Source organism: Dermacentor variabilis, chromosome 2 (assembly GCF_050947875.1).
Source record: "Dermacentor variabilis isolate Ectoservices chromosome 2, ASM5094787v1, whole genome shotgun sequence".
Classification (NCBI taxonomy): domain Eukaryota; kingdom Metazoa; phylum Arthropoda; class Arachnida; order Ixodida; family Ixodidae; genus Dermacentor; species Dermacentor variabilis.
This window is the reverse complement of record NC_134569.1, coordinates 257,767,820-257,785,199: the sequence shown is the minus strand read 5'-3', so window position 1 is coordinate 257,785,199 and position 17,380 is coordinate 257,767,820. Positions and strand designations below refer to the sequence as shown.

At 46.9% G+C, this 17,380-nt stretch overlaps 1 protein-coding gene across 2 annotated transcripts in view; it reads left to right on the top strand.

Moving 5' to 3' along the window:
- The window catches only part of LOC142573266 (protein alan shepard-like), a 160,870-nt gene extending 151,240 nt beyond the window's left edge, over positions 1-9,630 (top strand). The window contains exons 10-11 of one of the 2 annotated variants that reach the window (XM_075682890.1): positions 7,898-7,979; positions 8,054-9,630. In XM_075682890.1, the coding sequence (XP_075539005.1) occupies positions 7,898-7,963 (66 nt within the window). In that variant the 3' untranslated portion in view covers positions 7,964-7,979; positions 8,054-9,630. Of the gene's footprint in view, positions 1-7,897; positions 7,984-8,053 lie in introns of both variants that reach the window. The other variant, XM_075682889.1, reaches the window with a different exon arrangement.
- The last annotated feature ends 7,750 nt before the right edge of the window (positions 9,631-17,380 follow it).

The window sequence follows — 17,380 nt, the reverse complement described above, 5'->3', positions numbered from 1 at the left end:
AATTTTGTGCCCGGCACCGTTGTGTTGCTTTGGTCACCATCGCGTAAAGTTGGCCTTTGTGAGAAATTGCTTTCCTGCTACACGGGCCCATATTGCGTGCTTCGCCAAGTGACCGATGTCACCTACGAAATCGTTCCACACACGCCCACTACGTCCTCTGCTGTGACAACCAGTGACATTGTCCACGTCGCCCGACTCAAACCCTACAACTCTCCATGCCCCTTGGATATTTAACAGCACCGTGACAGCACTTTTGCCGCCGGGGGGTAGTATTACGATATCATTGAGCGATGCTCAAGGGACGAGCCGCCGCGAGAACGACGACGAAGTAGGTCTGTGCCCTTGGCGCGAGTGAATGTCAGCCTGGTGCTCTGGCTCCAGTCCAGTGTAAATAGCCTGCAAATAGCCTCTTTCGTCTGTGTCTTCCTACACATAACAATATATATATATATATATCATTGTTATGCCAGTAAGCTATCGCAGGAGACAAAAGATTTGATCAAGAAACGCCAATGTATGAAAGCCTCTAACCCTACAGCTAGAATAGAACTGGCAGAACTTTCGAAGTTAATCAACAATCGTAAGACAGCTGACATAAGGAAGTATAATATGGATAGAATTGAACACGCTCTCAGGAGCGGAGGACGCCTAAAAGCAGTGAAGAAGAAACTAGGAATAGGCAAGAATCAGACGTATGCATTAAGAGACAAAGCTGGCAATATCATTACTAATATGGATGAGATAGTTCAAGTGGCTGAGGAGTTCTATTGAGATTTATACAGTACCAGTGGCACCCATGACGATAATGGAAGAGAAAATAGTGTAGAGGAATTCGAAATACCACAGGTAACCCCGGAAGAAGTGAAGAAAGCATTGGGGAGCTATGCAAAGGGGGAAGGCAGCTGGGGAGGATCAGGTAACAGCAGATTTGTTGAGGGATGGTGGGCAGATTCTTCTAGAAAAACTGGCCACCCTTTATACGCAATGCCTTATGACCTCGAGCGTATCGGAATCTTGGAAGAACGCTAACATAATCCTAATCCATAAGAAAGGGGACGCCAAGGACTTGAAAAATTATAGACCGATCAGCTTACTGTCAGTTGCCTACAAAGTATTTACTAAGGTAATCGCAAATAGAATCAAGAACACCTTAGACTTTGTCAACCAAAGGACCAGGCAGGATTCCGCAAAGGCTACTCAACAATAGACCATATTCACACTATCAATCAAGTGATAGAAAAATGTGCGGAATATAACCAACCCTTATGTATAGCTTTCATCGGTTACGAGAAAGCGTTTTATTCAATCGAAACCTCAGCAGTGATGCAGGCATTACGGTATCAGGGTGTAGATGAGCCGTATGTTAAAATACTGAAAGATATCTATCGCGGCTCTACAGCCACCGTAGTCCTCCATAAAGAAAGCAACAAAATCCCAATAGAGAAAGGCGTCAGGCAAGGAGATACGATCTCTCCAATGCCATTCACAGCGTGTTTACAGGAGGTATTCAGAGACCTGAATTAGGAAGAATTGGGGATGAGAGTTAATGGAGAATACCTTAGTAACTTGCGATTCGCTGATGCTATTATTGCCTTGCTTAGCAACTCAGGGAACCAACTGCAATGCATGCTCACTGACCTGGAGAGGCAAAGCAGAAGGGTGGGCCTAAAAATTAATCTGCAGGAAACTAAAATAATGTTTAACAGTCTCGGAAGAGAACAGCAGTTTACAATAGGTAGCGAGGCACTGGAAGTGGTAAGGGGATACATCTAGTTAGGACAGGTAGTGACCGCGGATCCAGATCCTGAGACTGAAATAATCAGAATAATAAGAATGGGCTGGGGGTGCGTTTGGCAGGCATTCTCTGATCATGAACAGAAGGTTGCCATTATCCCTCAAGAAAAAAGTGTATAACAGCTGTGTCTTACCAGTACTCACCTACGGGGCAGAAACCTGAAGGCTTATGAAAAGGGTTCAACTTAAATTGAGGACGACGCAACAAGCTATGGGAAGAAGAATGATAGGTGTAACGTTAAGGGATAAGAAAAGAGTAGAGTGAGTGAGGGAACAAACGCGAGTTAATGACATCTTAGTTGAAATCAAGAAAAAGAAATGGGGGGCATGGGCAGGACACGTAATGAGGAGGGAAGATAACCGATGGTTTTACGGGTTACGGACTGGATCCCAAGGGAAGGGAAGCGTAGCAGGGGGCCGCAGAAAGTTAGGTGGGCGGATGAAATCAAGAAGTTTGCAGGCATGGCATGGCCACAATTAGTACATGACCGGGGTTGTTGGAGAAGTATGGGAGAGGCCTTTGCCCTGCAGTGGGCGTAACCAGGCTGATGATGATGATGATGATGATGATGATGATGATGATGATGAGCTTCTACACTGCTATTGTGCAAAATAGAAACAGGATTTGTTGATTCATGGCTGATGATGCTGATGATACACCATCGTACAACAGGAACAAAAAGCCATCGTCGCAGCATTGATTACTTTTTGGCATAATCATCTACCACAGGCTGCTGCCGAGATAGGAAAGTTTTTTTTTTTTTTTTTTGATGATAAAACAGTGATTGCTTCTAATTTCGAATGCCTTGATAATCTCCCTAGTCACTTGATGCAGGTTTTAGGATACCACTGGATAACATGTTATCCAGTGGTATTTCGCGCATTGGCACCTGGGACTGTGCAACTAAGCACACTGTGTGTCGACTCCTCGAGCCCGCGGCTAGTAATTTAGCACATCAGCACCATGGACTGTGCAGCTAGGTACTTCACGTGTCTACACCTTGGACTGCGCGGCTATGCACATCAAGTGTTGACTCCTCGAGCCCGCGACTAGGCATTTCGCACATCAGCACCTTGGACTGTGCGGCTAGGTACTTCACTGGGATCGTGTGAAGCAAGAAACAATCGCAAACTGCTTCAGGGCTTGCGGTTTTGTGGTAGCTTCTTCGGAGGATGCCTCTGAAATTTCAGCGGAGGAAGCGTCAACAAGCGAGCTTGACGGCACTGATTTTGGTGATGCTCTCGGGGACGTCAATTTTGAAGATTACGTAGCCGTAGACAAGGCGGTCGAAACGTGCGGTGCGCTGACGGATAGCGAAATTGTAGAGATTATTCGGCCCCAGGAAGCGACCCAGGAAAGCGACGATGACATTGAAGGCAAGCCACTACCTAAGGCTGCCGATGTAACTGCGGGCCTTGCTCTCGCGGAGCGTTTCTTTGCCGCTGAAGCTAACGCGGAAGAAGCGTTCTGCCACGTCTACAGCCTGCAGAACTTGCTTTCAGCAGCGCGATTCGGCAAGAAGAAGCAGAGCAAGATGATTGACTATTTTTCCTAGAGAAAATATTCAATTTCGCCACAAATAAAGTGCTGTTTTTGTGTTTTGTGCTTAATTGGAAGTTCGTTTAATTCGAAGTTTTTTTCGGTCCCCGTGAACTTCGTATTAACGGGAGTCGACTGTATTAGGAAAAGCAGAGGCCCCAAAATGGACCCTTGCGGAATGCCTGAATTTACTTTGCAAAAATTTTTGAGTCATAGTCGTCGGTGGTTACATATTTTGAGCGATTAGTCAAAAAACTTTCTATCCATTTTAAGAATTACGATCAGTATTTAGAATGCTCAATTTGTAAAAAAGTAAGTGGTAGGTTACTTTATCAAACGCTTTGGCAAAGTCTAGAAAAACACTGTCAACAAGTGAGCCTTTGTCTAAAACTGATGCTATGCAATTGGTAAATGATAAAAGCTGTGTATCGCAAGAATAGTACTCACGAAAGCAGTGCTGAGATTCCCTAAGAAAAAGAGTTGTTTTCCGAAAATGACGTAAAATGAGAATATATGAAGTGTTCGAGAAGTTTACTAGGGATGCTTGTTAAAAAATAGGTCTGTAGTTGAGAGCTGACTGGGGGTTACCACATTTAAAAACAGGAACCACCTTCCCCACTTTCCAGTAGTCTGGAATTTCTGGGTACTGTAGATACTGTGTGAAAAGCTGCGACAAAAAGATACAGGAAGGAGTGTGCTTCATTATTTTTTAAAATCTTTGAATTGGTGTTATCAACACTACAGCCGGATGGCAATTTCAATCTATGAATTAACTTGGCAATACCTGAAAAATCAATGGTTACAGGATCCATGGGAACAAATTCGCTATCGTCAAGTGGTGGTGGTACAACAGCAGGGCACTCTGAAAATGATTTTGTGAACACTTCATTTAACACATGGCAACAGTCTACTTTGTGTATGGCTTCATCATTGAAATTTGTTATAGATATCACATTTTTTTTTCTCTGTTTAACGCTATTCCAAAACCTTGATGGGTTGTTGGTCAAGAAAGAGGGGAGTGTGTCATTAAAGAAAACCTGTCTGGCTTTTCTGATAGCAGCGCGATAAGTTTTAAGGCTATTACTATAGGCGCACCAACATGCAGGGCTGTTTGCGTGTTTTGCTAAACTAAACTGTCTTTTCTTCTAGTTTAGCAGTCTTTTTAATGTTGTAGTAAACCAAAGTGAGCGCTGTATTTCAGAAATTGTACGTGTTCATGCATATTTATTAATCATTTATACTGATTTGTTTTTGAAGAGCTTCCAGTTACAGTCGCCGACCGATTTTCCGGACTCCAAAAATTCGGACATGCCCGATTATTCGGTCAGCTTCGCGGCACCGCCATTCTCCCCATATACCATAATGTATAACAACTGCCGAAAGTTCGGACACCTTGCAACCTCTCGTTTGATTTTTCGGACACTCCTTTAACCAACTCGGTCGAGAGCACCATGCACCGATTCTGACTGGTGCATGGTTCGACTTGCTGAATGCCATTTTGGTTTTGAACGGAGCTGCCTTACTGCCCCACAAAGTGGCGCTACTGGAAATCCCCGCTCATCATCATCGTTTCTGCCTAGTTAGATAGAGCGGCTCTGCAGCAGTTCCGGTTTCAGCTTAGTAAGCCATGACGAGACAATCCAGCAGCTTATTTGTTTCTTCGCGCAAGATGCTGTGAGCAGGCCGCGTTTTTCGTTTGTGCGACTGGTGTCGGCACGGTGGTGTTTGCTTTGTGTGCTGTGTCGAGGTTTTGGTGATCCAACGCGGCATACGTAAACATCGCATCAAGGGTCTAATGGTGCCGACAGTGCCCGCGCAGACTGCGCTGGGGAATGCCAGCAAGCGGTTGCCGGGAGGCCTAAGATTTGTCGCCTTCCGATGTGCACTTACTGATGCGGAAAATGTTCTGCTGAGACCTGCGCAGTGGTGGCATTGCGATTCCGGACACCGTCTCATTTGACAGTTTCATAGGTGCTGACACTGCTGTGTTGACATGCGCAGAACTCGACGACGGCAAGATCATTCGTCAGGTTTTTGCTGCACCGCCGGACGATGACTCTGAGTCGGAAGATGACGCACCATGTGCTACGCTGCCGTTGCATGCGGAGCGTGTACAAGCAGTGACTGTGCTTTCAGCCGCCAGTAGTGACCGTACGACCCTCTCCGAGATTCAGGCTTATCTGATTGCACGTAAACTGAACAGCATGCAACGGCGCATTCACGATTTCTTCCAAGCCTACTGCCGAGCCCGAATAAGTGCGTGGAAATAAAGGATTTTATTTTTTTTTTCTTAATCTGCTTTTTCGGACACCTGTTTATTCGGACATTTTCGCAGTCCCCGTGAGGTCCGAATAAACGGTCGGCGACTGTATGTTCAATGGTCTGTTACAGTTCAACCTCGATGTAAATAACTTCAATATAACAAAACTCTCGATATAACAAAGTATTTTATTTTTCATAAAATTTGGTCCATAGAGTGCCACGTACAGTCGACTCTCGTTACAACAGACCTTGATAATCCGACAAAAAACATCCGTGTTATCCAAAGTCCGTAAGATCCGAAATGCCTCATTTCCAACACTTTTGTCGCGATGTCTAACAACTTTATTGCGAAGGGTGAGTGACGAATGTCCAAAGCAAAAAACAAAAAGAAAGTAGCAGTTTCGCCCCAAACGTGAAGCGTCGATTGCTATAGCAAATTACGCAAGATAAGCGCGGCATCTGCAGTGAGCGAATTGACCTTTGTGCTGTCTCTCGCTTCAGCGTGAATGTAGAAAGCACAGCACATACGAAACTACTGGCATTGGGCCCACTTTGTCCACATCACAGATCGATTTCAAGATACCGCGGCTGCGCCATAAGCAGCCGCTGCCGAAGTAGACCTCTCTCCCACCCACCCATGCCTCACGTGCAAAAGAAGACGGCGCATTTCCATCCTGCCTTCCTTCTTCGCGCGGGCAATATTCGTCGCTGACTCTCGCAAGACAGTTGCCAGCCCGTGTCGACACGCCAAAAGTCCATTTTATATGCCTAATTTGTTAAAAAATTGCTCCAAATTTTGTGCTTTGTAGGCGATAGTCCGTTGTAGCATGGTCCATTAAAAGTGAGCTTCATTGCATTAATAAATTAATAGAACAAACTACGGCTGAAATATTCGTTATATCCAAAAGTCTGTTGTATGTGGGTGCATTGTAACGAGGGTAGACTATATTTAGAACTGCAATATAACAAAGTGTGTACGTGATTTCAGTATAACGAAATTTCACTGCCACTGGAAAAGAATGCCAAGGCAATAAATGGCAGCTTCTGTGGATGCAGATGGTCAAATCATTTAATTACAAGCGGCTGCTTGCAAACGCATCTCTCCAATCGCATGGGGCGCAACAGGAGCAACCGCTGAAGTGGAGCCGCATCATGTTCTGTGTAAAGCCCAAGTGCGTTAAGATCCTATCGTGCTCCGTACACTTTGGGCTTTAGGTGTGAGTGAAAGTGTGCAAGGGTGACGGTGGCTTCATGCACAAGTGCCGCCTCCCCGCGCATGTAAAGGGCAAGAGGGGAGGGGATCGAGCATGCTACCGATAACGCGATCAAGCCTGCGCGAAGGGTGAGGCAGGGGTAAGTTGGCGCGCATCTTGACTGTTTCTGCGCATGGCTGTAAGCACGGCTGAGCGCATACGTAGCCGCACACCCTACTTTAGAGGTAATCCGCCGCATCTGCAATAAGTGGCATGCTGAGAGGGCATGGCATCATGTAAGCTGTCTTCCCACGCATTTAGTATTGAAGGTTGCGTAATCTCGAGTTTTGGTGACCCGTTGGAGCGAGGGGCAGATGGATCATTCGCTGCCCGCTGTGGGCATTTTTCATGATAGCGTAGTCCCCAGTGCGGGCGATACTATCAGTCGCGGGGATGGAGTGCACGCGAAAGTGTTATTCGCTCTATTCGTACTGCCGATGGGAAGATATCGTCGACTTGGCATGAAACCGTATCATTCGTCACCGACACTCAAATTCATCAATATGAATTGTTTTCCCATTGAAGCTTGCTTTTTCAATTGCCTGATAATTCAGAAAATTCTGTGACCCCTTGTAGGAAAAGTCGTTCAGCAACTGTACTCATTTTCATGAAAGGTCGAATTAAAATACAACGAAATTTCATTATAATGATTCAAATTGCCAGTTTTGCCAACTGCATATTGAGGTTTAACTGTATATCTGAAAGTATGTTGCATGCAGATCCGTTGTAATGGGCATGTTTTGTATTCTTTGGTGTTCCATCGAAGCTGTGCAGCAGAGGGAAGCGGCATTTACAGGGGCTTGTGGAGGTAACTGGGTTGTGTGCACATGTTAGTCTTTTCAGTTTTTCGCACGGTTTCAGTGCCTTGAACAGCGAAATTGTTCTTCGTGTACATAGCTGTTCTATTATTTTGCAGTGTGTAGTTTAGGTCACCTCTTGTATATTTGGGCACCAGCGGTGTAATTGCTACTGAGCTTTTGTGCACTTGATGAAGACACGATTGTGACTGTGATTGTGACACGATTGTGAAGTGACTGGCTTTGCGCAGGACCCGTCAAATGGGGGCCTGGGCAATGGAGAGGATGCGGCCCCCTATCAGGGATACCCTAAGTGAGCGCGGTGTGTGACAGGCAGGTGAGCTTTCTGTGTTGGTGCACATACCAATGGCTCACCTCTCTCCCCCTCTCTCTCTCTCTCTCTGCAGAGATCTGACTGAAGTGTGTCCCAGCCAGCAGAGGGGGTGGTGGTGCGTTGTGCGGCCAGTTACCCGCGGCGGACGCCTATCTGGGGAGGAGAACGCCAATTTTTTTTTCTTTTTCGCCCTTGGCCAATCAAAAAAATGAAACAAATGCAGGACTCGCACCCTTTCTTTCCCTTTCCTGTCCCGTTTTTTATCTTCATTCTTCAGCAGCAGATGACTCCCCCTCCCCCTTTCCTCCTAGCAGTGCGCTGATGTGGCGAGATGGAGGGGGGCCCCGATGTGATGGCGATGCGTAGTGTGCTCGGTAGCTTTTTTTTTTTCCTTCCCCGCCTGCCTAGGTGCTGCACATAGTGGAGCAGCAGTCGGGGCTGTACATAGTGTGCGTGCGCGAGAGAGAGAGGCTCCCTTACCAAACCCCTCTCCTTTTTGATACACACACAGACACACACACACACACCCGCTGGCAGCAGTAGCAGAGAGGGAAGCGGGGTGGTCGCGAGATGGCGCTTCGCCGGTGCTCTTACTCCCACCCTGGCGGCGTTTCTTTGCTCTCATTCCATTTGGTCCTCACGAAGGTGCAAAACCAAAGAGGGCATATTTTTCTAAGGTTTTTGTACAAGGCACCCTTTCCTTCCCGTGATGAGTATTGACTGTTACACACAACGCTGTGCCAAAAAGCAGGTGGAACACACACACACTTTGGAAAGCAGCAGCGCACACAACGAAGTGCCTGCGCCAATGGGTGCTGGGCGCGGAGGAGACTACAGTAAGGCGCTTCTCAGGGGATGGCGACCGCCCGCCTTCTCTCGTGCGACGATGTTAGAGTCGCCCCCGCCGAGGGGTGTTTTGTTTCTCTCCTTGCCGCCGTCGCAGTGTGGCGCACCTGGAGCGGACACACCGTTGTCGCAGTGCCTTCCACACGTTAGTTGCACGTCTACTTATAAAGGACGCCGCCAGGGCTCGCTTTCTTTCCTTTTCTTTTAAATATTACATGATGTACTGTTTTGGAAAATAGAGAGGGAGAACATTGCAGTGCACTTTTTCAAAAGCAGTTTTTGGAACACATTTTGAAGGAGGCTTCCCCTAGTCTCGTCACACATTCCGCTCGCCCACTTTCTTTCCCTTGCCCTTTTTCTTTTCCTCCCCCTTTTTCTACCACCCGCCCCCTCGTTTTCTTCATGACCTCTCACGGCCGCGGGTGTTGGCAGCAGCAGCAGCAGTGGAACAAGTGGCCCCCTATGCAACAACAGCGCGGTCGTTGACATTCCACGGGGACCCTATTCGCGGCCGTCTTCCTCTGACGGGACTTCCGGCATTTGCGGTCCGTCGTCCCGTGCGTGCTTGTTGTGTGTGCGTGTGTGTGCGTGAGAGAGACAGACTCGCCGAACTGCTCCTCTTTCCTCACGTGACGGACAGCTTGAACGTCGCGATCGGTGGCGCCGCCAGCCGCTCACCTTGGCCCATCAAGTGGCCTCTTTTTTGCAAGCCCCGGCTGGGCGTCGTCCCCCTTTTTTATGATGCCTGCTTTCCCCTCTTTTCCCCCATCTCCGAGCGAAATAAAAAAAAAGTTTTTTTTTCCACGTTGGCCATCCAAGTTGTGCATCTGTAGTGCACTAACTTATTGCAAAACAGTGGAAGCATGCATACCTATATTTGGCTGAGAGATTGGTTATTGTGACCACAGTGTGCCACAGCATGCCATGGCATATCTACAAGTACTCCACAGCTACCTTAATTCTCCACAAGTGGGAAAATACCTATCAGAAAAGTGGTCAGGCAAGGAGACACAACCTCTCCAATGCTATGCACTGCATGCTTGGAAGAAACATTCAAGAATTAGGAGTGGAGCATCAACGGTGAATCGTCAAGCTTTGGTTTGTAGGTGACATTGGCCTTTTCAGCAATCTCGATGACAAATTGCAACAAAGACTATCTTGAATGATAAGTTTGTATGTGAACACCCTTTTTGCAAGGTAACAGTGGGCTGACTTGCTCTCACTATTACTGATATGCCATGCCTCGACCACAAAATACACCTGTTCATTACAGCAGGGTGTGTAGCAACCAAAAGATGCTTGGGATTTCTGAACGCCTGAAAAGTCCTGGAATTGTTGTGGATGTATTGTTCTGGGCATGATAACAAATTTTCATGAGTTTAAATTATTGCATGTTAAGCCGGCGAAATTCGAGTGCATTTGGTGCTGTTGCAAGACATTTCTGAACATTTCTTTATAATGCAGGTAAACTGTACAGGAGTCTGCCATAGTAACAGGTGACGAAAGGAAGTGTGTTCTGTGTGTTGTCCAGGTGGTGTTCCCAGCGACGGCTCCTTCGGTATAACAGAAACCAATCTCGAAAGTTGTTTTTGTGTACTGCAAGTGCCGGAAGCCAGTGCAGGAGCCATATGCTAGTCACTGCCGCCATGTTATGGCACGGTTTCATTTTTGCATGCGCGATTGGCAGTCAGTCCAAGACAATTTCTGCAGTCCAAGACAGTTTCTGTATGCATTGTTTGGTTTGCGTCTTTTCATTGCATGAGTGAAGGCATTGTGAGCACAATGTGGCCACCTAAAGAATCCAGGAGCTGTTCACTTCCAGGGAAAAGACTTTGCTCACAGTCGTTTCTGCTGGACCAATTGCACAGCTGTGGCTATGCACCCTCTTAGCATGGCACATGTTATGTGAAGCGAAAATGGTCATGAAGCAGTTAAAAATAATTGCTATATAACTTAGTTCAATCCATACCAATGTCTTTTGGTCATTCCAGCCAACTGTCTCAACCTTGGTGCAGTAACCATCCGCTATTTTTTTTTCTTTCAAAATTTTTAGACGCTTCAGTAGACCACGAAACACCATTTTGTTAAATACTTTTTGCAAGAAAAGTCTCACCAGCTGTTCCCATTTTCACCAGGAGGTGTATGAAGTTTCCTAGAAAAGTGTTTTCAGGCGCCTTCTGCGCTGGGGTTTTGAAAGAAGGATGGTGCGACTGGCTGGCGTTTGAGACGTGGTATCAAGCAGTACTGGGCTGTATTCTCGACACGCATGTCGGCTGCGCAGCCGCCATTATTCGCCATGTTGACTGATTGGATGTCGAGAGGACACGTGTTTTGAAATTTGTGCCGGGTGGAAGTTTGGCGAAATGCAATTTTGCGTTTTCATCCAACTTTGTTATTGTCATTGACAGCTGTACTACAAGTTTAGCGCTTTAAAAGGAAAGTGAGCGGTAGTGTGTAGAAGCCCGTGCAATGCGTCTGCAATTTCGCAAATATGTGGTGGTGGTCCATGGGAGCCAGCGTGTCTGCTTCCTGATTGGCTCAAGGAATATCCCGGGAGGGGCGTCACAATATAAGAAGGGCCGTTTCGTTAATATAACTTGGCGGTGCGCTGGGTCGCTATTGCAGGTATTTTTCGCCACAATTTGTGGTGCGACGAGCTGCGCGAATTATGCTAATGGTGCCCATATGCAATGGCGGCCGAGAAGATCGCGTATCGACGCATTTTCCCCGTAGTTTGGAGCCACAAAAACCTTTTCATAGCGTGTGCTATTAGTATTTACATCGCTGGAACAGGGGAGGCAGAGGGGGGCCAGAGCCCTCCCTAATATATTTATGAGGGGGCTCTCCATTTCCTGTCTCTGCGACATTTTTACACATCTTTAAAGGGGACAATGGTGGCTGCATTATTTTTTATGAAATTCGATATTAAAGCTATAACCGCTGGTACAGCTGCGGCACTTGCGCCAAATTGCTGTACATTTGCAACTTGCTGCGCAAAAGAACGCCGAGCGTCGGGAGGCTCGTTAGTTTCCTTCAAGTACTTTTCACATGGTAACTGTTAATACTCATTCAATGTGTTCATTTTATTTGTGTGCGGTTTCATCGCTTTGGGCGGCACGACTAAGTATACGCGTCAAATGTAAATGCGAAAGCTTCCAATTGGCTTCGCGCGTCGCTTGCGAATTAAGAACACTAGCCGCACGGCGGCCGCATTTCGATGGGGGCGAACTGCGAAAACACCCGTGTACTTGGATTTAGGTGCACGTTAAAGAACCCCAGGTGCTCGAAATTTCCGGAGTCCTCCACTACGGCGTGCCTCATAACGAGAAAGTTGTTTTGGCACGTAAAACCCCATAATTTAATTTTGACACTAACCGCGCACAAGTCTTTCAGACCAAATATATTACGTTTAAAGGCACTTAAATTGTCCCTGCTAAAAGGGTGCCGCTTTTGTCGAATACTATTCTTTTTTTCAGGGTGTATACCAACCGGGTATTCTCAGGGAATTTGAATAGTCCGGAAATACTCGGGGAATTTGTGCTTCTATGAGGGAAAATTAGCTGTAATTTTATTGAAAGGGAACGAAAGTCATGTTAATGCTGGCTCCGTAACAGAGAAATCGTAACGAATCGTCACTGACGCCGTGTCATCGGCACGAAGTATTGCCAGTGTAGTTAACGACTGTTTTCCCACACTCCCAATTTTTCGGACATGCCCAATAATTTGCAAGGCTTCACGGCACCACCACGTACTGGCTGCAGTACTGAAATGGCGTTAATAAGCCACCAGCGCCGCCATTTTGATTATCTCGCCGCCTCGAATCGGCACACTCGCACGCAGATCCGCTGGCAGCCGTAGGCACAACCGCGGCAACGTTGGCTTAGCTGCTTCTACGTTGGCGCTTAAGCTTCTTGCCGTGCGGTGCCGGGTTTTCATCGAAAGAATTCGCCGCTGTCAGCAATAGCACCGACTTCGCCTTTGTTTTCCTTGCGATTGGCTTCGAAACTAGCAAAGCACAACACGTTGCGTAATGTCAGTCTCCGAAAGTTAGCTTCGCCTCAGCACAGCAATGGCATGCAGTGAAGCACAAGTGTGGGTAGGGGCAATTGTCATGGGACACATTATGTATTCCTTAATTATACACGCGTGCACGCCCGTCTCCTGTCGCAGTACGAGCACCGATATGCGTAATAAGTGTACTGGCTGGCCTTAAGAGCTTTTCCGGACGTGCCTGTGGCAATTTAAGCCCTTAAGGGCAGGTAAAGACATGCAGACATTTTTTTTTTTTTTGGACTGCCCGATTTTTCGGATGTTCTTGTGGCCCCTACGGAGTCCGAAAAATCGGACGTTGGCTGTGTAACTGACCAAGAGGATGCTTCAAATGGTCTATGGGACGAACGCGTGGCGGAAGGAGGATGAGAACAAAGGACCGACGCTGAAAGAGCTTGAGCTCAAAAAACGAAGTGTTGGCTGACGCCGAGATGCAGGTGTCCCTCATCCAAACCAAAATAAACTTTTTAAAGCAGTGAAACCCAGCACTGAGATGTTGTGCATGGGCTGAGAGTATGTCGGGACAGTTAAGGTTGACTTTCCAGCTGCTGAGAGAGAATCTTAGTTATGACAAAGTTCAGGCCTCATACCGATGAGCTTGCTATCACTTTACAGAAATAGCTCGTATTCGAAAATATTTACTTCTGTATGCATCTCCTTTTCATTCGTATTTGAAAATGTTCCGACTCGATTTGGAATGGGTTTTACAATTTTTTTCGCTGTGCATTTTACTAACACCTTCCTTCTGTTTTATTTTTGGATAAAATAGATATTACTCCTTACTATTCAAACTGGATTAAGTCATTTTTTTTTGTTTCAACATGCTTACTAGAGTGACAGCATCGGGCATCATGGTGTTAGCCCGTCTTGACATAATACGAAGTTCTGGCTCATTCAGGGAATTTTGCAAAGGTGCTCGGGGGAAACCTGGAAAACTCGGGGAATTTGGAAATGTCAACTTGGTAGACACCCGGTTTTTTCTCATTCTCGCCTGCTTTTCTAGGTACTAGCACTAAGGTGGTCACGAGGGGTGGTCACGAGGGGTTGAAATAGTGGGCATTCCCTTCGATATTAAAGGGACACTAAAGGTTACCAGAAACTCAAGTTAAAGTGGTAGAGCAATGTTCTAGAACGTCTAAGGCGTCAATATAATCGCGAACAGAGCTTTAGTAACCGAGAAATTGAGGTAAATGCATGACACGATTTGAGACCCCCCAGCGACATTCCAGTACTAGCCCGATGACGAAAGGACTCCTCATAATTTGTGTTACTAATACTCAACTACTCGTATTAAAAATATCATTTCATTCGATTATAAGACGGAAAAAAATTCTACTTGTCTACGTCTATTCGATTCTAAGAAAAAATAAGATTTTGACGTTACCCTTCAGTAATATGGGTGTTCGAAAGGTTTCGTTTTCGCTCGACTCTGCGCGCTCGACTCTGCGCCGCGCACGCTTTGGAGTTTCAGTAGTTTCGTTATCGCGTCGTGCTGTGAGGGTTCTGCTGGCTCGCGAAACTTTCATTTGGAACAAGCAGCGAGAATGCCACGTCCATGTGATGTCGTGGGAAGCCCTCGTTGCTTTCCCGCTCCGGAGAGCCGGTGTCGAGGCCGCCGTCGTAGTACGCAACGACGCCGGCAGTGCGAGCCCTCAGCAGCAGGTCGCGCTCGTCGGTGCTCAAATCGCTGAAGTTGAGCCCACCATCGCGAGCCAATCTGTCGGTGTCAGGGTCCATTGCGACGAGCGTCGAAGTTAGCGTCATAGAATGAAGTACCAGCTTATGGGCGCCTTGCGCTGGAGTTTGAGGTATAGTAGCGGCGCCTGGTGGCGGTGCGGGAAACGACATCTGGGTCGTGCCAGCTTGGGTCGTATTGAGCCCTGCTGGCTGTGGCGGAGCACGTTTCTAGGCCAAGTTTTGCGTCGATTCGCACATTTTTATGCCCTGTTGCGAGTGCGAAAAGGCTCGTCGCTTCTCATAGACCACGCCGACCACGCTGCGAGCTCGCCGCAGCCTATAGTTTAACGAAAACGGACTCTCCGTGTGCCGTGGGACGTAATGTGGGACGTAATTCGTTTCTCCTTCCGCTAGCCACCATACTCCCGCTTTCGCTCTGCTGTCGGCTCTGTCTTGGCTCTGTTTCTGGCCGCGCGTTCGCGTTTTGCGCAGAAAAGCCGTAGCGCCGTCTGCGGACGCCGTTCTACTCACCGATGGCGCAACGTCACTATGAGACCATGATGTCAGTACTCCTCGATCGGAGGGCGGGCGATTTGAACTGCGCTAGAGGTACGGGGACGCTTCAGAACGCATTTTCTCTTAAAATAAGTCTCTCCTTGGCACGAAACAAGCGTTTCGAGGTTTTTGTGATGGTATTTCAACAGTCCACGTTGACTTAATAGTAACCTTTAGTGTCCCTTTAAGTTGCATTCTAATGTGCATTGCAACTACGTAGTAGGGGCCTCGCTGCAAATTTTTTTGGCCACGCTATGGCCGCGACATGATGGGTGATCGTTTTATTTGCTTCGTAAAAGCACAGTGTAACAATAAGAGGCAGAGGGAAAAGTTAAAAGCTTGAGGGGTTTCTTAAGTTTGTACAAGAAAGAGCTACTAAGTCCTGCTGCACTTAAATAAGTTGTTACATAATTTAACAACAAAATGATGTGTTTATCATTAGCCATAAGAAAATAAGATCTTTAACGTGGAAACACGAATGTAAAGTAGTGAAGTATATGAATCTTGTAACGATCGGTTACGGGAACTGTTTCTAAGGAAACCGATTTATTGTAGGCGCCCGTGAACTCGAGACTCGACACAAAATGGTCCTGGAGTTTCGCTTCTACGAACGTCGCTCCCTTCCTCGTTACCTCCTGTTGCGTGTCATTCATCCGATGCTCGAGCACGAGCCTCGGCGCATGGTGTGGGCACGTGCGGCGCAGCTTTGCCTGACGCTTGTGATGTGGCGGTTCTTCGGGACACAGCGGCAGGAGTCTTTTCGTGGTGCTGGCGGCATTGGTTCCCCTCCGAAGAAGCACCCTTCCGATGCGTAGAAAAGGCTTACTACAGGCCTACAGCTTTAAAAAGACAAAGCCGGTGCTATTCTGGGGCAGATGTACCACTGCTGCTTTCAATGCCTTTCGTAGTAAGGTTTCATTCGTACTATGTGTACGATTTCTGGGCGAGTCCTGCATCGTGTGGAGCATACTTGACCTTCAGGAATTGTCTCGTAGTTTAAGAGGGTTAGCCGGCGCAATGCTCCATACCCACGAAACACAGAACCTCTTAAAAACTTCTTGAAACGGCTGCAAACGGCTATAGACGTCTTGGTCTATGATAAGACTGAAAATAGAATTTCTTCTAAACATAACTTCAGCACTTGCAATATGCTAGTCTATATTCTATCTGCGGCAAAACCCACTACTCGTGTCACTAGAGTCTATTTTGGTAAACACATTCAGAATGTCTAATTCAAGAACTTTTCTAGATCTTTTTGTCTAAAAGTGCATAAAATGCCAAACGATGTGTTAAAAGTGCGGTTGCCGTAGGCCGTCGGCGTTCGCGAATAAAAGACGCCACAGACAAATCGAACTCGATCATTGGAAGCAACGTAAGTTAATTGGCTTTAATGTTAGATAATTTCACACCAGAACTTCAACAATTAAGGGCGTGTTATTGTTTTCCATATGGGGCGCGCACACGACGCCTGGAAACCATTCTATGCTCGCGCAGCAGGTATACTGACAGCAACAGGAGCGAAACGCCGGTGTTGCACAGCGGTGTCGCAGAGCCACCGCGCTGCGATCACTTCGGCGGCACGCTCCAAATTTGTCAGACATCTCATTCCGTGCTAGAAACACTGGGAGGCAGGAAGTTTGAAAAAACGGTCATTGCCGCCCGCAATGTCTCTGTCGTGGGTTCGTTATGCCAGTTGTGCGTCATTCTAAGCCGTTCTGTACATTTATACTGGATATTAACTGGAGTCATTTAGCTGTGATGATGCTGTTTGTCGTGTTTTGCATCAGTGCTTCGTGACATCGGCAGTATTGCGTGTTTTCGCCGATGGCTGGCGGGATCTGCGTTCGCCGCCTTCGTGTCTCGGTGCGTCTTTGTACGTCGCACGTTCGGATAACACTTTTTCCGGTAAGTGAAATACATTGCGCTTCGTTTTTCGTCAACAATGTGAATATTTTTAGGTGTTACTCGCGACAATTGTTAGCCTTTGTGGTTAACGTAGCACGAACCAACCGAAGGAAGTGCATTCGAAGACGACGCGCTGGCTGTAATGCTGAACCAGACTGAACTCACCCTATTTTTTGTTCTTTTGTTCCTGCGTGCGCGCGCGTGTGTCAGTGACTATGCAGTTTGTAGCGTTCCCACTTTATAGCAAAACAAAAATCTAACTACAATGTTTACTTCATCTGCACAATTCCAAATTAAATCGTCTGCTGTTGTACAAATTTCACTTGTGCTTTGTTCTAAATAAGCAGCAAAACCTTTAGCCTAGTAG